This window comes from Amblyomma maculatum, chromosome 1 (assembly GCF_055883805.1).
Source record: "Amblyomma maculatum isolate TAMU_Amacu chromosome 1, ASM5588380v1, whole genome shotgun sequence".
Taxonomy (NCBI): Eukaryota; Metazoa; Arthropoda; class Arachnida; order Ixodida; family Ixodidae; genus Amblyomma; species Amblyomma maculatum.
In genome coordinates, this window is record NC_139344.1 from 300,595,309 (window position 1) to 300,614,666 (window position 19,358).

General features: G+C 43.0%; 1 protein-coding gene across 3 annotated transcripts in view; it reads right to left on the bottom strand.

Annotated features, from left to right (window-relative positions):
• Window positions 1-231: 231 nt before the first annotated feature.
• The window catches only part of Oat (Ornithine aminotransferase precursor), an 83,874-nt gene continuing 64,747 nt past the window's right edge, over window positions 232-19,358 (bottom strand). For all 3 annotated transcript variants that reach the window (XM_084588356.1, XM_084589777.1, XM_084589056.1), the window contains 3 exons: window positions 12,761-12,874; window positions 10,826-10,964; window positions 232-2,983 (listed from right to left, as the gene is read on the bottom strand). In XM_084588356.1, coding sequence (XP_084444482.1) covers window positions 2,820-2,983; window positions 10,826-10,964; window positions 12,761-12,874 — 417 coding nt within the window. In that variant the 3' untranslated portion in view covers window positions 232-2,819. The remainder of the gene's footprint in view (window positions 2,984-10,825; window positions 10,965-12,760; window positions 12,875-19,358) is intronic.

Genomic DNA, 19,358 nt, shown 5'->3' on the forward strand with positions numbered 1-19,358 from the left:
TCAAGGTCACATCATTTTGACGCCACACTTAGACCTGAGGGAAATTGTGAGCGGTATATAATCCAGCCCCTGATGTCCCATCGCCACAATCCATGCAGCCGACCGTGTTTATCCATAATCCGTTGCACGTTTGAGAGCAGCACAATTAGCGCTGCGCAAGTACCATCACATTTTTTTTTTATATTACTAGACTTTTTTTTGGAATGTGGAAAAAAACAAGATCATGTGAGCTATATCTTGCAAAAAGCAATTTATTCAGAGGTTTCTGAAGGTGCTCTACAAATCTGCGTATCACACTTAGGGTCTGCAGGCAATGCTTTAAATGTTGAGTAATTAAACAAAATTAATCCTTTTGTTCAAAGGAAAATAACAAAGAGCCTAACTCTGGGCTAGCTCCAGCAGTATGCATCCGGTACCATTTGCCTCCCAAGTGCCTTCCATTTTTAGAACCTTGGCTCAAGTTACATGAGACAACCTGTATATACTGGGCGTTTGAGCAAAAATGAACCAGAGTTCTTAAAAACAGGCTTTGTGAGATGACTTTATCACTTTTGCAATACCAGTGCTGACTCGCATTAGAAAACAGGTGAATCATAGCTAGTAAGCTGGTTAAATAAATTCTAATAGTTTACTTTTCAACTGTTACTTTTAGCCAGCCATTAATAACAGCCATATCACCTTTTACTGGATTCCCACCCATCACGTGGCCTGAAGTGATCCCTGCAGCTCCAGCCCACACAAGAGAGAGGCCACGTTACAGGTGCTCCACGCAGTGACTGACATCTCTTCACTGCCCGCCACAGAAGATGTGCTGTGGATAATTGCTAAGCCACAGTGTTGAGGTTACGTCACATTTTTGAAATTTTGAAATGATAGGACTATCCCTAACAGTTGCCTACAAACTCAAATTATACACCCAAGCAGCTAGGTGCAACAGTTATCAGAACTTACCACTAAGCATGATTCCCGTTTTCCACTGTCAGCCAACACTGGCTTGCAATGATATCAAAGTATGCTTTAAATTTTGGTTCACCCTAGCATTCAATATATATATGTGTGCTCACACACTGTTGAAAGGGGACAATCCTCCAATGCTCCATTGTGGAGCAGGTTAGGGTTCACTACTTGGTCATTGCAGCAATGAAAAGCAAGGGCAACTCCTGTGGCATGAGTCAACACTAGCCAGCACTCATCTGCCACATCAGATGACTGTTTAGAAAGAAAATGAATTTCTGCAAGAAAACTGGGGTAGCGACTTTCTTTTGTTCTGGTGTACATCTTTGAGGCCAGGCTACCCTTTTCGACCTTGATGTCATTACTTTTTAAGCCAATTTTCTCAGTACCTCAAGGTGTGAAGGGGACAGAACACTGGCCAAAATATTATGGCTGAAATGAAACATTCTCATATAGTACAGATCAAGCACTACAATATCCAACGAATTTATAATTTTAATTTGCCGCTGAACATCGCATAATACCAAACGCTGTTACCGTCACTGTAGTACTCCACGTGACCACATCTCAGGAGTCCACAGTTTTCTTTCTTCTCTCGGGGGTGCTCTTTGTTATACTTAATGCTCTCTCTAGTGCACCTTTCAATAAAAAACCACCTCTCTTTTCATATTGCCAATCATGTGCGTTTGTCAGCAGATGGTGCCAGTGTTTTCAATTCCTTGAATAAAATGGTCACCACAGCACACAAACTTTCATTGACGAGGCGTACGTTCCTATGCCATAACAGCCTTGAGTGTGGTAGTTGAAATAACACTGCGGGCGAGATTTATATTAGTTTTCAGTACGTCTTTTTTGTCACTGCCCAATCATCATCACTGCACATGGTTTCCGCATCGGCCTATATAAAGACGGGTGCATGCACTGATAAAAAAATATTCTCGGTAAAAATACAATGTTTCTGTCAAAACAGCGATGGAATCGACCAGTTTAGACAGTAAGCATTCCATTGCATAGAAAAAAATTGAATGTCTAACTTCTCTTTGAGCAGAACTTTCCAGTTCCTTGCCAACACAGCAATGACCAGTTCACAAATACTGATCCTCCCACTTTCAAAACGATTTCCCATTATGTGAGCCTGGAATGAAAGAAATCATTACGACATTCATACATCAGTATTCCCCATCTACGACAAAAATTAAACATTTTCATAGAGTAAAATCTCGTTACAAGAGACACTTGGTTATAAGAGATTTGAAAACGGTTTGGTTGGTTTTCCTATGTTTGCCATGCTAATAACATTGCAAAGAAGAGACATGGTTACAAGAGACACTCTGTTACTAAGGGCAACTTTTTCAGGCCATTAAAGTAATTTGTACACTATATATAAGAGACACAATTAACCCAGGTACACTCATGCAACAGCTGACACGTACAAACTCGTACTATGTGCGGCAGTTTAGATTCCCTTAATTAAATTCTGTTCTATATCAGTGTCCTGTTTTGTTGCAATACGTCCGGAACCAAGAAGGAGTGCCTCCTCTTTACTGAGGAGTCAAAATGTCCCTGTTGTTTCAGTCACACAGGAATGTGATGACAGTGGCTGAAATAATAAGGACATTTTGACTTCCCAGTCAAAAGGAGGCACTCCTTCTTGGTTCCTGACTTATTGCAACAAAACAGGATACTGATACGGAACAGAATTGAGATAAGGAAATCTAAACTGCCACACATACGAGTTGATAGGAGTTTTTGGTTACAAGAGACCTTGGTTACAAAGTACACCTTTTTGGGGTCCCTTGATTGTCTCTTGTAACGAGGTTTTACAGTATTACTAGCAGCGGAATCAAGTGCATGCTGCATCACAATCACTTGAAACTTGTTAATGTGTCACGAATGATGTCAATGCACTGGCGCAGTTCTTGTTCAGTGATGATTAAAGGTGGCGCTAGACGTATCTTGTCTCCATGTGTTGGCTTTGCAAGCACACCATTTTCCTTGAGCCTCAGGCAGACCTCCCAGGCATCAATTCCTGTCCAAGGATGTGACAAATGACTGATTAGAATTTTGTTCACTGTAACGATAAAGACTGAGCTGCATGCGAGCAAAACAAAGGGAGCGAAGCAGCGAAATCGATCATCGGTCGCTTCGTCACTTACTGAAGAAGGTACATGCTCGCGGCAGCGCAGAACCGACGGCAACGCGAAACGGCGACAATGCTCTGTCTTGCTGGCCCAGTACAAAACTATTTGCAAATTCAACAACAGTTATAACAATTGCAAGAATTGAAATATTTTGCAGCAAAGTGCAAAATAAAATGCATTTACAACACACCGTATTGAATTTAAGTGTTTAACATGCGTTCCACTTGCACTGTACAAGTAGTCACACGACAGTTTTTTTTGTTGCGATTAGATGTTCATTGAATCCTTGGCCATTCATCATTATTTGTTCAAAGCGTGAAGTTTATGCCGCAATTCACAATCACAATGTAACAATTCTAAGAAAAAAAAAAGCATGCGAAATGAGTAGTAGTGACGTATGCTGAGCATTCATGCTATTGGCTGATCGCGTATGCACTTCCGGGTGAAGAGCGAAATTTTTTATTTTGGCAGGTCCGAGCAACGGGGAAAGTGACACACCTATTTCTGTTTGCACGAAGCCTTCGACGCTTGCTGCCGTTGCATTTGTACAAGTTTTTGCATGCATGTAGCTCGGCCTCAAAGTTCCAAATGAACGCTACAAAGCTTTGGACAGTTTAAGACAGCTTTTCTTCAATTGCAAATATTCACGAACACCCCGTTTTCTTTGCAGCAGTGCTTGACTGCATGGCAGTATGTCAGCTACATGTGCTGAGCAAGCCCCATATTTTGCCCTTCATGCTTTCGACAAACAAGATTATTTTGTGTTTGATCTGGTCAGGAAAGGCATATCTGCTTGCATTATTCAAGCTGAAATGAATGACATACAGGAGGCATCCATTTTGCTTTGACCTTTGCCACGCACCCTTGCGAAAGTTGTAGCTTTGCTACAAGAGCCTCCTCGGGGCTCTTGTGACAAAGGCTGCTGTGTCGATTCTTCTCTGAATAGAGAGCATGTCATGCATAGTCTCACAAAAAATGCCACACAATCTCGCTTTGTGGCTGCCATTGGAAGAGATCATAAGGACAGGATAATTACTGTCAGATTCACACCACGCAAGGCCTCTACACCCTTCCAAGTATCAGTACGTACAGTTATGGTACCCATCATCACCTCACGCCAGGCTTTTTTACATCCACTATTGGATGGCTTTATGGGGTTTAACGTGCCAAAGTGCCTATGAGGGACATCGTGGTGGATGGCTCTGGAAATTTCAATCACATGGGCACTAACATCGCATAGCACACAGTGCCTTGCTTTTCGCCTCTAAAACATCCAGTACTAGGGCAATAAGCCTAGAAAGCATGACAATTTTGAGCCCAGACATAAGAACCTCAATAAAAGTAGCTAAAGCTATCAAGTCAAAGCAGGCACTACTAACACCAGACAGGATGGACCATTGGCACAATGGAGACAATAAACAGCTTGCCTGGCAGGTGTCAAATGACTGGCAGCACCAGGCAACCAGGGGTTTCCTTTAACACTGCGTTCAGTCATGCCAAGTAAAGAAAACTATGTTCACATAATTCCTATTGCATAGTAATGATGCAACATCATTACATATTGCAACTAAGTGATTGTACATTAAATGTAATTTATGCACTGCTGGTTGAAATCTGCAGCTGTTTCAAGACTGTGCTTTCAAGGAGGACACTTGGCAACATTTTTTTATCAAGTATTGAAATTTTATCGAGATGACACACAGAAATTGGATGCACAAGCTATGATAGCATGTGGCGATGGTTTAACTGCTTCATGTACGTGCGAGTTCCAATCCGGCTCACAGCCGCATGCTATTGGGCACGAGCCCCACCACTGGAGCGGGCGGAGCTAGTGTCGACCTAAGGGAGCAAGTGGTGTTGAGTTGTGTTGGGTTTTTTGGGGCATAAGCAACTAAGGCTATCATGCGCCAAGAGCAAGGTTATTTTATTTTGTGAAAAAAAGGGGAGAAAACGGGTGTGTTTAAACTAGAGTTTGTTTAGAAAGTCTCCTTTTAGGAAACGGGTTGCGTTGGTTTTTATGGCGTATAAGCTGCTAACGCAATGATGTAGAAAGCCTTAGTTTTTAATTTGTTTACCGATGCATACTTGATTTATTCTACATTTCGTGCAAGACATTTGCTTCCCTTAGAAAACTGAAAACACAAGACAAATCTACAAGTCCATCTTCGCCTAAAATCAGTTGTGGGTGAAAAGGAATGTGTTTATAAAATGGGGTAAAATACTTTTTTCTTAGTGTTTCGAGACCTGTGCATGAGAATAAAACGTGGTGAATAGTTAGTTGTTCTCCCCATTTTTCGCATTGAGGTTTGTCTCTTTTTGTCAGCAGAAAATTATGTGTCAGGTATGTGCGTGTCCAATGCGGAGGTGGCATAGTATTACTTCTATGAAACGTTCCCTGATGCCGACACGACATCCATTCTCCCAAAATGGGCTTTACTAAGTGCAGTTTGTTATCCACTTTACTATTCCAGGAAGACTACCATTTTTCTTTTAGTTTGTGATGTACAAGTTTCATACAGTCTTTGTAGGGTATGTTTATACTCTTCATTTGCTTGTCACGGGCTTTCGCAGCACATGTGTCTGCTCTCTCGTTTCCTTTATTGCCCACGTGACTCGGGACCAGCAGAATTTTATGTTATATCCTCGAGCAATGGCTGTTGCTATATTGTGTATTATGTCTCCGAGTAACGGAGCAGCTGCATTTCTTAGATTTAGAGCTCTGAGGACGGCTAGGGAGTCTGTGTAAATAATGCTGTTTGTAGCATTCTCCTTTATTATTTTCTCTACGGCAACAGAAATGGCGTGAGATTCAGCATTGAAAATAGATGCACAGTGTGGAAGTCTTATTGTTTCCTCGGAATCTCCTCGCACAACTGCACTTCCCGTGTACACAACTGTTTTCGATACATCGGTATAAAACTCTGAAGCTTCTGTAGTCCTCCTGAAGTTTAAGGAATTCCTGAATAATGTGCTCCTGTGGGGTTTTTGTCTTTGGAAACTGTGTGAGAGTGAGATCACAGATTGTGGGAAGATTGTACCATGGCGGTAGAGGGCTGTTGTTTTGAGCGATATCCGATAATGCGTCCAGAATATGGAGTTTGCAACATATCTCTCCGAACCGCATTATCAATGGCCTCGTTGACTGAGGTCTATTTGTGAAAATGACTCTGGAGGGGCAAGTTATGACTATTGAATAGTACAGGTGTTTTTTTGTGACTTTATTCTGAGGACATATGCACATGCAGGTAAAGCTCGCCTATCTTTCAGTGAAGGCTCGTTAGTTTCCACATAGAGGCTATGCATAGGAGACGTTCTGTATGCACCACAAGCAAGGCGGAGGCCTAAGTTATGCACTGGGTCTAATTTCTTTAAATATGATTGCCTAGGTGATCCATAAACTATGCTTCCATAGTCCAAACAGGAGGGCAAAGCAGAGTAATATATATGCAAAAGGCATACCCTATCAGATCCCCTATGTTTACGTGAAAGGACCTTCAGGATGTTTAGGGATTTGGAGGCTTTCTTCTTTAGTGCTTGTATGTGGGGGAGAAAAGTGAGCTTTTTGTCAAAAATAATGCCCAAGAATTTGTGGTTATTTGTTTATGGGCAATTTAATTTCATTTAGGTATAAGGTAGGATTGGGCTGTATGCCTCGTTTGAGCGAGAACATAACTGCCACTGTCTTCTTTTATTGTTAATTGGATCCGTCCCTCACATGTGGACATTTTGCAGAATGTGCAAGCTATTTGAAGGTCGTCCACATAGAATGAATACATTATGGAATTTGGCATTACTTTGCTAATCGTATTCATTTTTACAATGAGAAGTGTTGCGCTTAAAATGCACCCTTGGGGTACACCATTCTCCTGCAGAAAGGTTCTTGACAAGGTGGTCCCAAGACGTACTTGAAACGAACGATGTGACAGAAAGTCACTTAAAACATTTAGCATTCTGCCACATATGCCTAAATCTGCCATGTCGTGCAATATCCCAAACCTCCAAGTTGTATCATATGCGTTCTCAAGGTCAAAGAAAATGGCAAGGCAATGCTGTCGGTGTATAAAAGCCTCTCTGATTGAATCCGTGAAGGATTCATTCGTTGATTGAATCCTTCACGGTCTGTGAATACTAAAAAGTCGTATCTGAGAAGAGCCCGTGGCAGCACCTGGTCTCCAAATATTTGCAGAAACACCTTTTCTCGTTGACTTTACCAGACCCCCTAAGGCTACCTAACTCTGAAGCCCCCTTGTTGAATTCCTCAAAAATTACAACCCAAGAAAATGTGTTGGCTTCAGCATGAATGTCAAGGATTTGTATTATAGCCTTCCCCATGACTGCCTCCTTAAGCGTGTTCAAATGTGCATTACTGAAGACAATAATGAATGTGACTTCATTGACGCCTCAGGTGTAAGTGTTGGAAGTTTCTTTGAACTTTTGAGGTTCTACCTGGAGTCCACCTTCATAGGCTGGAAGAACAATCTGTATACGCAGAAGGCTGGAGTATGCATTGGGTCGAGTGTTGCACCGGTCTTGAGTGACATCTACTTAATGTACGTGGACAGACACCTGAAGGATAACTTGGAGGGCCTACATCATTCCACCTTCAGGTATGTGGACGACTTTTTAGTATTCACAGACCGTGAAGGATTCAATCAACGAATGAGGGACATTATGGATGTTTTGACTGAGTGTGGATCTGGGCTGAAATTTGCTGTTGAAGAACCAGTGGACGATCGATTTTCGTAGAAGCTTTCAACTGCCTGGTCATCATAGCTACATGTAAGTGCATAGGCCTGTACAACCTTCATTTTATACCACTTATTATGCCTAATTGCGATGCTTGCCACCCTCTCATTATTACTATAGGATTCTTATATATTACCCGCTAAATATTTATTGACAAGGAAGTCTACTCCTAGTTCTCGCCTCTCTGGTAAACCTCCATAGCACAGTACATACCCATCCTTCAGTACAGCACATGCCTCATTCGGCCTGATAACCTCACTTAGCCCTATGACATCCCATATTTCCTACCCTCTAGTTCCTCCAACAGCACTGCGAAACTACCTTCACTAGTTAGGTTTCTAGCGTTAAAAATTGCCAGGGTCAGTTTCCAATGGCGGCCTGTCCAGCGGAGCCAGGTATTCTTAGCACCCCTGCTGCGTCACAGGTCTGACCGCCGCCGTGGTCAGTTGTTCCGCAGCCGCTGGTGACTGAGGGCCGGGGATTTATGGAGCTTATCATGAGAGGTTGCGGCCAATTACTGCACCAGGGTGGCCAAATCCTGTTCTGGTGAGGGAGTGCGTTGCTGAAGGTGTTCACCGGCATCCGGTCTTGCACCCCACACCTGTTTATGCAATTCCATCAACACGCAGATTTTTTTTTTTTTTTTTTTCGTCCGGTGGAGAATTGCGCGGCACCGGGATTTGAACCCCAATCCTCTTGCATGCGAGGCGGATGTTCTACCGATACGACACCGCTGCAACTCTCTAACAATCGTTCTTCAACCTCACTTTGGATCTTCTTTGGCGAAAGAAGAGCTATGGCTTTGGAAGAACACAATGGGGATCAAAAAATAGATGCCGCCACCCTCTTTCAGAGTGGTGAGTGTCTCGAATACCCGAGCCAGACATGAACCCCCTCCGGTATATCCGTAACAACGCCGCTGCGTTGACATGAACCCAGAAAACCATGGGGGGAGGGGGAGAAGAAAAGAAACATCTCTTTGCAGTAACATTCCAACACTAAAATAATCAGTTATGTTATAAATGCGGGCAAAATGACCTAAGCTACTAATTTTACCCTGGGAACTATATACACGGCCCCGTAGCAGCTGCCAAGAAAACAAGTATAAGTTGCAGCAGTCACACAAGCAAGCAGCTTCTATGGCTTTGCAGTTCTCTCATAAATAGCCCACATAATGGCTTGCCAGTGAGCAGATGACCAGAAATTAATTTTCAACAGCTATGCAGAAATGAATTAAATATAGTATCTCAAATACGAAACATAAAAGTATACTAAGGTCCCAATTGCACACCCAACTTAGTTTTAACAGTCTGCTGCCCCTTTGCTAATCCTGCTGTCTGAAATAATTTCAGCTGATTAAGCATATTTTGTAACACGCTGACAAACACAATGTGTTTTGCCCAAATCCTTTCACAATTTTGAAAAAAAAGAAGGGTTTTTGAGTTAAAAGACTGCTTCCTTCGGCATAGCATTGTTGATAGTGAGTGGTCAGCATGAGAATACAGCTAAGACTTGCTTACTAGCCAGCTGGTCAGCTAATATTCGATATTTGCTTTTTAGTAATTACAGTTAAACTTCCGTGTAACAAACCTCCATGCAGCAAATTTCTCAATGCTACCAAGTTTTTCAATTCCTCAATGCCGCCCCTCATTGAATTGCATGTATTTGAACACTCCATGTAACTAACATGTTAACCTTGATATAATGAAATTGTCGCGCCGACTATGCCTTGGCTAGTGCTGAATTATTGAAAATTTGGCAAAGGCCCGCGAGTTTCATGACGATATAACACGAACTGACGTGAGAGAAACTTCTATGATCCTGACGAGCGACCGCAGCTGATACATCACACCACGTTCCAGCGCTAACAGTGCATCTACGTGGCAAGCGTAGCAGTCTCTGCTGCTTTCACTTTTGGAACGTAGCAATAAAGTAGTTTTGCGTTCAATATCAGCTAAAAATAACCGGACAAAGAGAAAAACTGCAATTTTGGAATGTAGCACAAAGAAGACAAGGACACAAAAGAAGGGAAATACACACGAGCGCTTTTCCCTTTTTTTTGTATCCTTATCATCTTTGCGCTACGGTCCAAAAATGCAAACGCACCAACTCGGCCAATTTAGCATTCTTGTGCAAAAAGCAAAAAAAAAAGCACACGAGGCAAGTAGTGTTCGCCCCCTCCTGCCACGCAGTTGCTCACGAGTTCTCGCGCATCGGTAGCAGGGACAGCGGAGAGAACCGGCGATGCAAGGCAAGAGTTTTTTTGAGGCAACAGTGGCGGACAAAAGGGAACATGCATGAAAGCAGCCTGGCAGTGGTGCAACTATGCACCATCCCCCCTCTCCCTGCCCCTCCAGTAGTTGTGCCCTCAGTGATAAGGGAGTAATTCTGAGTTACGTTAAACACTTTACATTCAAAGTAGACAAGCATGCAGTGCAAAAAGTAGGTTAGATGCATGCCTCATAGGTGTGGCTTGTACTCAGCTTCCCTTATGCAGCAAAATCCTTTGCACTGCCTGAACAATTTCACTTTTGAAAATCTAGAAACATATACAGATATTACCTACGATGGCCTTCAAGCCTCTGAACATATGAAAGCCTAACAGTAATGGCTTTAACTGTCGAATATTCGTTGACCATGCCTTAGTAGTAGTCTGATGCACGACACCACTGGGAATGCTGAAGAGAACAGACTTCTAATTCAAACATCCTACATTTAAAAACACCCTGTATATTTACACTAACCTAGTAAATACATTTTTTTACTCATAGGCAGGTATGCAGGTTGACACCTTTGGAAGGCAAGCCATCTCCCCCTTCCGGCAGGCAGCAAGCCCTGAGGCTTAAAGAGAGTGCGAAGCATTCAACAGTTGCCTACGACTTTTTATTTACCATCACAGAAACAGTAGAAGGTCTGTCTACCCACTGCCGGCTGCTCACGCACACATTATCAGTAAGAAAACAACAAAGCCTGTCAAGACTTACCACCAGCCACAATGACAGCATTCAGCAGGCCTTTCCCTCGGACTTGGACCACCAGATCCTTCGGTAGCTGGTTAAGCTCAGCACGAAGAATTTCCCCAAGGCGCTGTGCATTTTCAGCAAGTTTCTCTTCTTCCAGTACCTGACCAAAATAATCATTAGTGCAGATTTACACACCAGAATAGCTTATTGAAATATATCAGAGGCAAGCACGTGCTTCTTTTCACAGCCATCCACCCACCACTGCTTTGCTTCCGTTATCATCATTAATGCACAAGGAAAATGCCTGCTCACTTGTTAGTATTGTGTGAGTGTAGTGTACTGAATGAGATATAGGGGAGAAATACTGACACCAATAATTTATTTTCAACCAAACGGGACCAACTTGGTCCCTTCTTCAGGAGTGATAGCTAGCCAGCAGGGAGCGGCCTTCGCTTTCCCTTCGTTAGCATGTGGAGAGAAGCATTCCCAGAGTCCTATTCAACTATTCACCACTTCCACTGTGAGTGGCATGTACCTTAACTCATATATGCTTCTTAACAGAGAGGGCTATGCTTGGCAAGGGAAGAGTTGAATAATCAGACGTCAATCTTTGTTTCACCAATATAGAAGGCACTCAGGGGTCTTTTCTCTGGGGAGAAAGAACGCCTCACTAGCGCCCCTCACGTATGGAATCACAATGCAAGCACATTTGTGTTGACTGGCCTTTCTCCACTTTGGAGAAGCAGATGGCGGAACTGGGTGATTAGAATCCAGGTGGACCAACAACATTCTCGTATACTTTTAAAATTGGTGGCAGAGTGGATGAAATAACAACCATGGCTCTCAGTTAAGGTACATAAGGAAGCTCGCCCCTGCCTTTGGAGAAATTGTGCTTTCACAAGCACTGAGCCCAAAGACTGTATCCTAGCCTCATGGCACCCCCATGCATGGGTGTTAGCAGGGAAGCGCAAAAGGGGCCCCCTTCAAGCCACACCAGCCCTTGCGGTCTTTGACTGTTTCAACCAGCCGCCCCAAGAAAAAATGCCTGCCAACGACCATGCCAATGAAATAATGTGATGAATAAAAAAACAATGAAAAGGCGGCATTGAAATTGCATGCGCCGGAGGGCCAACCAGGTTAATCAGTTGGTTACGGCTGATCGAAGGAATCAGAAGCAAAGTATAATATCTAGCAGAGTGCAGTTGACAACACCTCTATGGTCACTGTGTGGCTACATCGCTGGAATGGCGTTTTGGCAGCATAAAAAGCATTCAATAAGGATCCTATGGTCCTCCGATAGTGAAATATCACATGCAGTGCCTGCCATGAGGAAGCAGCCAGTGCCACGTTAAGCACAGCAGTTATGGCACAGTTCAGATAAACTGTCCACTACCACCCCTGTTCTCACTTCATGCTATTAGCATGACTTAAGTGTCATCAAGAAAACATTACAAGTGCAACGCACCAAAGAAGCTTAAAATGCCAGCTGCAACGTGTCAAGAAGATTGCCAACACCAGTTGCAGTGCTACAAACGCTAACTGCAACACATCAAGAAAACACGCCAGGTACAATGCTTCAAAGAGGCTTCAAATGCCAGCTGCAACATGTCAAGAAAACTGCCAACACCAGCCGCAATGCTCCAAGTGCCAATTGAACCACATCGAGAAAAAAAAAGAGGCACTGTAGCAGATGTATGTACTGTGAAATATTTCTATTATGATTTATTTTTATATGCATGTTTTTTTTTCAACTTCTGGTCTACTTGCTCCCAAACATTTGCAGTGAAGGATTTTCTTTTCTTAAGTATATTTCTTTAACGAAACAGTAATTACATTTAAAAAGACAAATATAAAAATTTTCCAAGACACCTAAAAAATCGCCTGTTTTCTTTTCACAGTCACCATACGTCTGCCATGACTGACATGACTGCCAGTACCAACACACCAAGCACCAACCTCAAGTGCTGCGAGTGCGACACGTGCCCCCAGTGGGTTGCCACCGTACGTGGATCCATGCTCACCAGGCTTTATCACCAGCATCACCTCATTGTTTGCCAGTGCCGCAGAAACCTGCACAGGTATGTTTTGCTGGCTTGGCAAAGCATCATACAGTGAAACCTCGTTATAAAGAACAGTTAAAAAATCGGAAAATAGTTCGCTGTATCCATAATTCGCAGTATAAAATTTCGTATAAAATACATGCAAGAGCAGCAAAATTCAATCAGAGAAGGCACAGCAACTCGGAGGGTGCCTACTTGGGTCAAATCCATTTATTTATGCTCAAAGAACTGCATTATCACGGCCTGCTTTTTGTTGATCGCGTTCCTTGTCACGCCCTGTTCCACAGTTTGCAAACACTCAACAAGGGCAAACCCACTGCCCTTAATAGCATTGCAGTGGCAGCGCAGTAAATCCAATGCAGCAAGCGCTGCTTGTGAAGTCGGAATGTTCTCATCATCTGCAGGGTCAGCCTGAGCTTCGTCTGCGGGATGTTCAGAATCTTCCGCAGCGATTTCAGCATCTGTCAGTACAGCCGTGGTCGCTGCAATGTCGTCTCCGCCTACAAAGTCCTCTACAGTCATTGTTGCGGGCATGTCACCTCATCGAGCTCGTGGAGCTCTGCTTCTGCTTCGTCCCTATTGTCACTTGATGCATGGGCCTCTGCTGGAACAAAAGCTGCGTGCCGAAAGCAGTTGGCAATCGTTTCGCCTTTCACGCTGCCGCTTTAATGCTCCCAGCAAGTCGATCTTCAAGTCCTGCTTCATAAACGAGAAGAGTGTCAACCAGTCTCCTCTTGTAAACTGCCTTTATCTAGAGCTTGGTCTTTAACGTCAGTGCTGCTCTTTCTTTCCGATCACCGCCATCACAGCACTACGCACACCCGTGCAGCACACTCGACACGACCACCAACGCAGCCTCCACCGAACACTACAACGGCCACGCCGCTACGCCGCTGCTAACACTAAAATGCAAAAGATGGAAAAAGGCAAAAGCAATATTCGATCGTGCCGCTGTCAGCGCCTGCAAGGTAACTGCGAGGTAGTCCTGAACGTTTGCTGCGCCGCACAACACACTTGTAAAGCAACGAAGCCTGCCTCCTGCTATTAAAAATGAGGTAGTGCTTGGCGTCGCGAAGTTCATTATATCTGTTTTATGCCGAACCGCGTTCGCTATGGGAAGTTAAAAATACATGTGTTTGAGAAAAATATTTCGGAAGAGTTTGACATATTCAATAATTCGTTATATCCAAATTTGACTGTAATAAGCTTCAGATTACAGCATGACAGTCACCACCTGCGGCGCTTGGAGCTATGTTTGCTTTCGCTACACCACCACGTATGTCCAGTTTTAATCGAAAGAAAAACACACAGACAGTAAAAAAAAGAATATGAAAATGGTTAATGGAGAACAACCCAAATTTCACTGTCAAATCAGTTATAGACTAACATCATGTTTACGAACAGAGCTAAATGGGGCCTCGTTTATGGTGTTTGACATTCCACTGCAACCCAGGTTATGAAGAGGGCTCTTCTAACGTTCATTGACATGGCCTCTAACAAAACATGGCCAGGATAATCAGTAGCCCTAAGCACTGAGTAAACAAGTTTTTCAATGCCTTATTTCATCTATGATGTTTGCCAAGAGTAAAAACGTACATAGTTGGTCAAAACTCAGAATCTCTGTAAATGGTCTGATAGGAATCATTCTCACAACTGGCATCCCAGGATAAGTGTAGCTTTGGGACTTTTCACCAATCCTGCACAGATTGTGAGACACCATTTCAAATGCTTTTTAAAACAATGTGATACGTGCCTGTGGAAGCTGCCCGCCACTGAGGGGTGAAGAGTGATGTATAGAAACACATAACCGAATACAAATACGAATCGAATATCAAATATCTGATCAACAAAATATCAATGTTGTGTCGTGGCGGTCAGGCAGGCAGCTGTGATGTGTTTTATGGTGCATTGGCTTTGTAAGATATTGTTACATCCTTAGCGTCGCGACCGAGACGTTCTAGCCAGTTCAGTATGCCAGGTACACACGGCCAGCGGGAAGCAACACAGGTGCCACAAGACAAAGGTCGAACTGGCGCGCACACTTCTTCCTCTTCCGTGCTCTGCTTGAGACCAAGTCCGTAACATTTTGTATTGTACTGGATTTAATGGCGCATAAGCGGCTCAGGCTATCATGCACCAGGCACAAGGTTGTATCTTGAGTTTAGTGGAGTATATGCATTCATTCTACAGTTTCTTTAAAACATTTGCTTCCTTTAGAGAGCTAAAAACACATGACAGATCAACAAGACCATTTTCACCTAAAATCAATGCTGAATGGAACGGAATGTGTTCACTGTAAAATCTAGTAAAATACTTTTTCCTCTGTGTTTCAAGTCCTGTGCATGAAAATAAAATATGGTTTATGGTGAGTTCCTCTCCGCATTCTTCACACAATGGTTTATTTTCTTTTCTCAACAAAAAAGTATGCGTCAAGTGTGTATGGCCAATGCGGAGTCGGCATAAAATCACTTCTATAAAACATTCTTAACGATGACATGATTTCCATTCCCCCAAAATCGGCTTCACCAACTGCAGTTTGTTTACCTCGCCAGACCATGACGACTGCCATTTCTCCTTAAGTTTACAGCACACTAGCGCCAAGCAGTCTCTGTATGGAATATTTATGTTCTTGATCTGTTTGTCATGGGCTTGAGCAGCGTAAACGTCTGCTCTCTCATTGCCTCCAATGCCGACATGACCCGAGACTCAACAAAATGTTATGTCCTTGAGCAGAGGTTGCTGACACATTATGTATGATGTCTCCAAGTAGTGGAGCAACTGCCTTTTTGTGGTGAAGGGCTGTCAAGACACCTAGAGAGTCTGTGTAGATAATACTATTTGTGATGTTGCCATTGGCTATTTTTCTTCCTGCCATGGCAAGTGCATAACACTCAGCGGTAAAAATACTCGTACACTGAGGTAGTCTATTTCTTCCCATTTTCCTTGCACTACTGCACTTCCAACATGCTTGATTGTCTTGGAGCCATCTGTATAAAACTATGTGCGGTTTGAGTACCTTTCTTTAAGAGCTAAGAATTCTTGCAAAATATGTTCATGTGGTGTTTTCTGTTTACAAAACTGAGTCAATGTGAAATCGCAAACAATGGGGGGGCTGTACCATGGTGGTAGTGGATTGTGCCTCGATTCAATATCAGGGAGGGAATTTAGTATTCCCAGCTCTTGGCATTTATCCTCGAACCGGAGTAGCAAGGGTTTGATTAACTGGGGTCTATTGTTGAACAACATTGTGGAGCTGCACTTTGTAACAAGAGGGTAGCATATATGTTTTGGTAATGAGCGTATTTTGAGGAGATATGAAAAAGTAAGCATGCTTCTTTTGTATTCGAGGGAGGGTTCATTTATTTCAATGTAGAGACTGTTTATGGGGGGGAAAGGTTCTATATGCACCAGATGCGAGATGCAAGCCCAGGTTGTGCACAGTTATGATGCTCTTGCAGACCCGTACACAACACAACCGTAATCCAAACAAGACAGTACAACGGAGTGATAAGTGTGCAAAAGGCATGTTCTATTAGACCCCCAATGTTTTCTTGAAAGGACCTTGAGTATATTTAGGGATTTGGTAGCTTTCTTTTTAAGAGTATTGATATGAGACAAGAATGTGATCTTTCTGTCAAAAGTTATCCCCAGGAATTTGTGCTCATTTTTAACTGGTAATTCGGTCTCGTTCAGGTGCAGATTGGGGTCAGTTTGTATTCCACGTCTGAGTTAAAACATGACTGCCACTGTTTTCTGTGGAGAAAACTGAAATCCATTTTTGTCTGCCCATGTTACTAGTTTATTAATTGTTAGCTGTACTTGCCTCTCACACGTTGCTACGTTGGAGGAGGTGCAAGCTATTTGAAGATCGTCGACGTAGACCGAGTACATAATAGATTTTGGTATTACCTTGGAAATGGAAATCATTTTTACTAGAAAGAGTGTTGTAGTACCAAGACTCACCTGAAATGTGCGTTTGGATAGAAAATCATTCAGAATTTTGAGCATTTGGCCACGAATCCCTAAGTTTGCTAAGTCGCATAGGATCCCGAACCTCCAGGTTGTGTCGTATGCTTTGTCTAGGTCAAAGAAAACGGTGAGGCAGTGTTGCTTGTGTATAAAAGCCTCTCTGACTGTGTTTTCGAGGCGAACCAGATGATCTGTTGTTGAACGTGTTTATCTAAAACCGCACTGGTTAATGTCCAAAAGTTCATGAGATTCAAAAGTAAACATTAATCTGATGTTGAGAATGCTTTCAAAAGATTTGGTTACGCAGCTGGTGAGGGCAATAGATCTATAACTGCTTGGGGATGTCGGTGGTTTTCCTGGTTTTAGGAATGGTACAATTATCGCCTTCTTCCAAGCCTGTGGGAGTATTCTGCCAATCCATATTTTGTTAAAAAATTTCAAAACTGCTTGTTTTGAACATTCGGATAAATTGGCGAGCATTTTATAATGTATTCGGTCAGGACCGGGTGCAGTTTGTTTACCTGCAGATAAAACACTTTTTAATTCCTGAATTGTAATTAGGCTATTGTATTCCTCGTCTTGGCTTCCACTTGTTTAAGTCTGTTTTTCTGCTGTTGTTTTGTGCTTTAAGAAAGATTTAGTGCAGTGTGCGGAACTTGAAATTGTGGAAAAATGTTCCCCTAATATATTAGCTTGCTCCTCCATACTAGTTTGTACACCTGGGGCTGTCAGCAGGGGAAGAGTGAAGGGAGAGTAGGTGCCATTTAGTTTATGTACCTGCTCCCACATTTTTTTAGATGTGACTGAACTATTTATTGAGGATATGTAATTTTGCCAGGATGTTTTTTCAATGCTGCTACGGATATGCCGAGCTTTAGCTCCGGCCTTTTTAAAGACTATTAGATTTTCGTATGTTGGGTATCTACGAAATACACACCATGCCTTATTTTGTTCTTTCTTTGCTGCTCTGCATTCTTGTGTGTGCCAATATTTATTTTTTTCTTACCACTCCCGAACTCTGAGGAATGGCAAGATGAGCGGCAGCAAAAATACAGGATGTAAATATATCGTTGAGTTCATCCACACTGAGGCTATCTGAATATATTTCCCCCAGACGAGCTTCTGATTTAACCAATAACCAGTCAGCCAAGTGCAATTTTCAATGGCGTGGTTTAGTAGAGATGATTGTTGGGGAGGATAAAAGGCTAATAACCACACGCAGGTGATCGCTCCCATAAGGGTTGTCTAGAATATCCCATTTAAAATCGCTAAAAATAGAGGGTGAACAGAATGATAAGTCTAAGCAGCTCATTTTTCCAGAGCTTGGCGAGCAGTATGTTTTCTTTCCAGTGTTTAGAAGGCAGATGTTGTTACATAAAATAAAATCTAAAATAAGACCTCTAGTATCGGTTAGTTCATTTCCTCAAAATGATGAGTGGGCGTTAAAATCACCGACTATGAGATATGGTTCTGGAAGCTGCTGCAGAAGTTCTTCCAAGTCAGCAAGGGTTATGGTTAAATGTGGTGATAGATACAAAGAGCATATTGTTAATGTTTTAAAATGAACGACGGTAACAGCCACGGCTTCGAATTTTGTTTTTAGGCTGATTTCGCGAGTTGCAACATCACTCCCGACTACAATTGCAACGCCTCCAGAGAGCCTTCCTGACTGCTCTCGGTCGCACCGAAAGACTTTAGAGTTTTTCATGACACCTTTTTGTTTGGATCCTAAGTTTGTCTCCTGCATACATAATGATACTGGGGAAAGTGAGCCTAAAAGGTCTTTTATGTTGCTGTAGTTTTTAAGAAATCCACGACAGTTCCACTGAATGAGGAACGCCATGTTTAACAGGATATGGTGATTTGATTAAAAACTTAGGTTCGCGGTTTGTCTGGTCCAGTTAGTACGTTTTTATCTCTTTTTTTTCGTTTGAGAGAGCTATTCCGCCTCTGCAGCAGTGGCGGAGGAGGAGGTAATGGAGGTCCGCGAATGAGACGCGGATGTGGGGGTTTCTGGCTTCTCCTGTTGGGGGGAAGCCGTGTGGGCTGCCGCCTGAGAGGATGGCGGGCCCTGTTTCTGCAATGGCAGGACAGCTCTTGCTGGAATCATTTTGTAGCAGTAAAAACACGGACACAAAGAACACGAAACACAAGGGACACGCCCGTGTTCTTTGTGTCCGTGTTTTTACTGCTACAAAATGATTCCGACAAGAAATTACCAACTAGCCCAACTTGAAGTTTTAACGCAGCTCTTGCTGTTTCTGCCTGAAGCGGAGATGGTTCTGCCCTAGGCTGTGCCTGGGCAGAGGCCAGGCCCTGTTGTGGTGCACCGCCCCCACACTCCACAACATTGGAATAGTTTGGTTTAGCAGTGAAAACGAATGTGCCCTGTGCAACAAGGTAATGCTGACGTGCCTCTTTAAATGTCATATTTTCCTTTACTTTTATTGTTATGTCCTTTTCTTTCTTCCCAGAGGGACATGACCGCAAGTATGCGGAGTGTCCACCAACACAGTTTACGCAGT